The 5,297-nt window shown below is 36.0% G+C and overlaps 1 protein-coding gene across 1 annotated transcript; it reads left to right on the forward strand.

Moving 5' to 3' along the window:
* Positions 1-752: 752 nt before the first annotated feature.
* LOC141817925 (uncharacterized) lies at positions 753-4,496 on the forward strand (the record flags this gene model as incomplete). The annotated part of the gene is made up of 6 exons (XM_074705536.1): positions 753-1,931; positions 2,005-2,157; positions 2,240-2,567; positions 2,655-2,725; positions 2,813-2,935; positions 3,701-4,496. Coding segments are annotated over 6 exons (2,217 nt in total), but the record flags the coding sequence as incomplete, so codon positions are not given.
* Between the last annotated feature and the right edge of the window lie 801 nt (positions 4,497-5,297).

Below are 5,297 nucleotides of genomic sequence, written 5' to 3' on the forward strand. Positions count from 1 at the left end.
AGATGGATGTTCACACATACGAGAATGGATAATTTAAGAAATGAGAACATTAGAGAGAAAATCGAGTTGCATCGATCGAAGGAAAACTCCGAGAGACTTGTTTAAGATGATATAGACATACATTTAGGCCACCAGTAAATGTCCTAGTTAGATGATATGAGACTATAATAAATTATTTTTGTCATTAATTGACAATTTATTCTATAGTATCTCACTAAATAATATAACAATGACAATTTGCATATATAATTGTTTCTCATACTTTTATCAGTAAAAATATTTTCAGTGACAGCTGTGTAAGATTTTCATTTTGGCTAAAATCTTATCTTTGTTTACTTCCTATTGAAACATTTTTCTCTTTCTTCTCTTTGTCCCATCATTTTCCTCCATGCATTGGATATATATGTTTTTGCTTGATGATAACAAGTTCAATTTCTGGTCCTAGGTTGTTGCTGCTAGGCTAGTGTTCAATAGTCTCAAATATAATTATTGTTACTTGATAGGCCTAAGGGTTGTGCCTAGTTTATAATGATGACTTTTAGAACTGGTGGTATGGATATTACCATTGTTTCTCTTCTATCAAATGGATAATGGTGTAATAGATAGCCAGGCAGTTCATTAGATGCATGATTTTTCTTCTTTCTTCTATATATATTCTCAAAATGTCATTGTTTCTCCGATTATCCTATTTCTCATTTTTAATTATCCTTATATTTTGCTGCTAGTTTAAATATTTGAGGGAATTTACTTAGGTTGGTGGAAGTGCTGTTTATTGCTTCAAACAACCCAAGGATGAGAATAATCTAGAAGACCATTTTGCTAAAGCTTCTTCTCATATTGTGATAGACATAAGAACTGCAAAGCCTGCCAATACTGATATTGCAACTGGTTGTAAAGAAATTTTGGATGAACCACTACTGTTAGGCTCAAAAGCTGCAGTTACACCAATTGCAAAAATGGAGTTAAATGAAGGGAAAGCTGATGGGGCTGATGGGCTATCAAGAGTAAATTTAAATGTTACTGTTGATAACACTGCTGGAGATTTGCATGATTTGGCTGACCTACCATCACAATTAGCAAACCCATTGTCTGGAAACATTCAGAACCTAGAAAATAAATCCACTTTTGCATCTTTTGGACATAAGTCTCAGGATGGTAGAAGAGAGCCTAAAGAATTGAAAGAAGGATTACTTCCTAGAACTTGTGAACCTAAGAAAAGACGGTTGGAGGATTCAGTGGAACATAAAAATTCCATGGAGATAGGGCATGGTTCAAAATGTAGCAGCGAATCCGGAAACTCACAATCCCAATCTTTGAGCAAATTGGTTACTGTTGAGTTGAATTCAGCAATCGGCGTCGTAAAGGATTCTTTAACTCCATCATCACCTCTTATCCCCAAGTTAACTATTTCAGGTGTTAACTTATCCACCTCGATTTCTAAATCCTCTGCTGGTAAGGCTAGTCAAACAACTAAACAAACACGAGTAAAGGTGAACTCATGTATTGCTCCCAAGGAAGAAAATGCACCAATTCCAGTTAAAGATATGGAAGAGGTTTCTGAAAATCTAACAAAGGGTCAGTCCAAGGTTTCTATTTTTTCGGGATCTAATCTGCCACAATGTAGTAAAACCTCTTATAGCTCTTCGTCTGAGCACGTTGTATCTGATTCAAAAGAAGAGTCACCTTTCCGTTCTTCAAAAGTTTATTCCAAACACACTGCAATGGGAAATCTACGGTCTGACAATGTGGTTGGTTCAAGGCATTCTCAACTTGCTTCTTGTCAAAGTAAGCCAGTTTCTTCAAACCCCTCTCAGAGAACAGAAAAGAGCCATCAAACAGGTCCATACACTTCAGCAAAAGCTTCAAATACCTCTATGTTTATGCATGCATCTGTGTCCTCTAATGCTATCTCAACATTAAGCGATGAAGAGGTAATGTAAGTGCTGCATTGAAATAGAATATCATCTTTGTTAAGACTATTTATTCAGGTTTTTTTCTTCTTAGCTTGCACTGCTATTGCATCAAGAATTAAACAGTTCTCCTAGAGTTCCAAGGATTCCGCGTGTGCGGCAAGCTACAGGCATGCAATCAATCACCAACAGCGGAATGACTGTTTTCTCCAGACGTCCTGTTTCTGGGGGAAAGGATCAAATCTCAGTAAGCGTGCTTCTTCTAGTGTACTTGTATCTGTCCGTAGGCTGCTTTGGCATTCATCTAATGTGGATTTGGTTCTTTTTAGGTATTTAGAAGGAAAAACAAAGAAGTGGGATTTAGAGATATTAACTGCAATTCTCAGGAGTTGCATGATGAAAGCAGGAAGAAAGCTAGGAAGCCATCACTTTCTTACCACAAACGTCAGCATTCATCAACAGACAAGAAAAAAGACTCACATATTAGACCCCCTGACATGACAGTCAAAACTGATCCTCTAGCCCCTACTGAAGGTGAAAGAAATGATTATCCTTTTTCCTCACCAGAGGTTAGTGAACAGAATACTCCAGCAGCATGCAACTCAGTTGGGGATGTTCCCAGAGATGATAGTAGTGTTATTTCTTGCACTTTGCCTGGTAAATTCTCAATTTTTTTTTCTTTTTATGAACATAATTTGTATTATGTTTTCTTATAGATAATTAATGTTATGTAACAATTTGCAGGATTGATAGATGAGATAATGAGCAAAACTAAGCACATAACATATGAAGAGCTGTGCAGTGCTGTTCGCCCTGTATGTATTTTTACAACTCTTATCACCTTGACATATATGTGCATTGTACTTATTTTCACTACCTGGGTTCTATGTTTTGTTCTGCAGCATTGGCATGAACTTAGAAAACCTAACGGAGAGCGATATGCTTATCCTACTTATTTACATGCTGTTCATGACTGTCTACGGAACAGGAGTGAATGGTCCCATTTGATTGAACAAGGACCCAAGGTAAATTGAACTACAATACCTTGGTGTATTCTTTTTTAATTTTCATTGTATTTAATTTGTCAAGTATGCTCTTCTATTTCTTTTCTTTAAAAGAAAGCTTAACTTTACTGTCACTTCTGAACATATACAATGGCTGTGATTCTCTTGATCCTAATGATATGCAGAAGACAGCATACACGATCTACCTGAAAAGAAAATTTCTTTATCTTAGTAACTGTGACTTCTAAACATATGCACCATTTGGGCACTTGATCTATCTGATCATTATGGAAAATTTGCTGCTGCTTCTGTGGGAGCATCACCAAATTGCCGTTAATTGCATTTACATCACACTTCATAAAGTCTAGAAATTCATACATGTTCAAACATCACGCAGGGGGATGGCTGAGTGATTATATTACACTTAACTATGGTGTCAGCGTACAATCCTTCAGTATCTTGTCTTCAGTGTCATATTTTTAAGCTTCACCATGGTGAACCTTGTTTTTAGCATTTCCAAGTATCATTTTCAATATTTTACTTGCAACAACTCATGCTAGAGAATCATGCATTTGCAAGCTGCATGCAGGAAATAGTAGCATACGTCATTTCATTTATGTTCTGCTATTCCTTTTTTTTGGATTTATTAACTCATTTGACAAGAATCTCTCCAGTTGGGCATGGACAATACCAACATATGTTTCTTGTTGCTTGTGTTTTCTTGATGTGCTTATGATGTATCTGTTCCAAGAATTGAAGTTTGACTACGACTCTAAACTGTTTCAGACGAACTCAAGCAAGAGGAGAAAGGCTGAGTTTGATTCTGATGCACCAACAATTGAATCTGAAAGTGAGAAGGCAAGTAGCAGAGTTTCAAAAGAAGAAGATAATGGGGTTGAATCACACCGAGAGGATGTCCCAAAAGGCAAGCGCAATGCACGGAAGCGTAGGCGGCTTGAGCTACGTGGCACAAGTACAGAAGAGAGTAGGAAGAGGGGCAGCAGATCTGCTATTTCGGTTTGTTACACTTCTGCTTTCTCACATTCAAACGAGGGCAATGAATTACTTAGTGAGGACGAAAATCAAGGAGCTGGAACACATAATGGTGGGACCAAAACTTCTGGTTCTAGTTCAGATGACTCCAGCTGAAGCTTTTTTCTTCCTGAACAATACTGTCAGCCTGATCTTTTGAGATCCAGCCTGTCATGAAGGTTACTCTCAGACTCAGCTTTTCCTTCTTGTCTGCAACTTCAATTCTCTTTCAACCTTCAAACAAGGTACTAACCACTATATTTGAAGTCTAGAGATGTGACTACTTTGTCCAGTGTTGTTTAGAATGCTTTGAAGAGTTTGTTCATTTCCTTTGATGCAGATGACAAATTGAAATGTCTTGTATTTCTGATGTCAGTGTATATATATATATATATATATGTAGGGTGCAGGCTGTAAATCAAAACTATGCTTAGCATTTCAGACAACAGCATATCACTGCATAGAATTTTTATCTTCTCTTTGTTTGACTTATTATTGTGTGATTTGAATGTACTTATTAGGAAGACAATCTAAGCAAAGTATTATTGTACACAGTCAATTTGCATATGTGATTCAATATCTCAGGTTCGCGTTCTTTCGGAAAAGTTTACTGCAAATATAATGTATATGGTTGAATTGGATTGATAAAATATCATGTTTGAGTTGCAGTTGCACTGAGAGCTTATCCCCCTGTTTACCCGGAGAGTGTGGGGAGACTAAAAAGAACAGGAAGATATGATAAAAGGCTAATGTATAAAATGATATTTATTTGGGGGAAAAAAACAGAGGAAGTAGAATGTCTGGAAGATTGAACCAACCAATTTTCTTCTCAAAATTTTATTCCTAAAATTAGGAAGATTAACTCAATCAATCACATCTTGAAGAAACAAATCAGAAGCAACTTAAAAGTGAGCAGTCGTACCCGAATTGGATGGCTCATCTATAGCAAATTGACCGAATGATTTATCGAAGGAAAAAAGTCACGATGACATCACTTATTTAGATAACACATCCAATACAATAACCACTTATTTTTGACAATTAAGTCCTTTTATATATGTCCCCGGGGTTATGATGTAATGATAAGAGATGAGATAGACTTTCTAAACGAGGATTTAAATCTTATCTATGGCATAAAAATTTATGACGTTGAATTGTTTGTTAGGATTCATCTGCATTTTTGGATGTACTCTAATAGTCAATGGGACGTGGAACTAGATCGGTCACCTCTAAAATTATTTGAGTCATACAAATTAAATATTTGAATTACAAACAAAAAAAAAAAATCCTTGTATACCTTCAGTATGTATTATTTCTATAAACTTCTTTAAGCTTTCTAAAATATAGTAAA

Source organism: Curcuma longa, unplaced genomic scaffold (assembly GCF_044706935.1).
Source record: "Curcuma longa cultivar G26 ecotype Majalengka, Jawa Barat unplaced genomic scaffold, ITB_CL_G26_1.1 contig_22556, whole genome shotgun sequence".
Lineage (NCBI taxonomy): Eukaryota > Viridiplantae > Streptophyta > Magnoliopsida > Zingiberales > Zingiberaceae > Curcuma > Curcuma longa.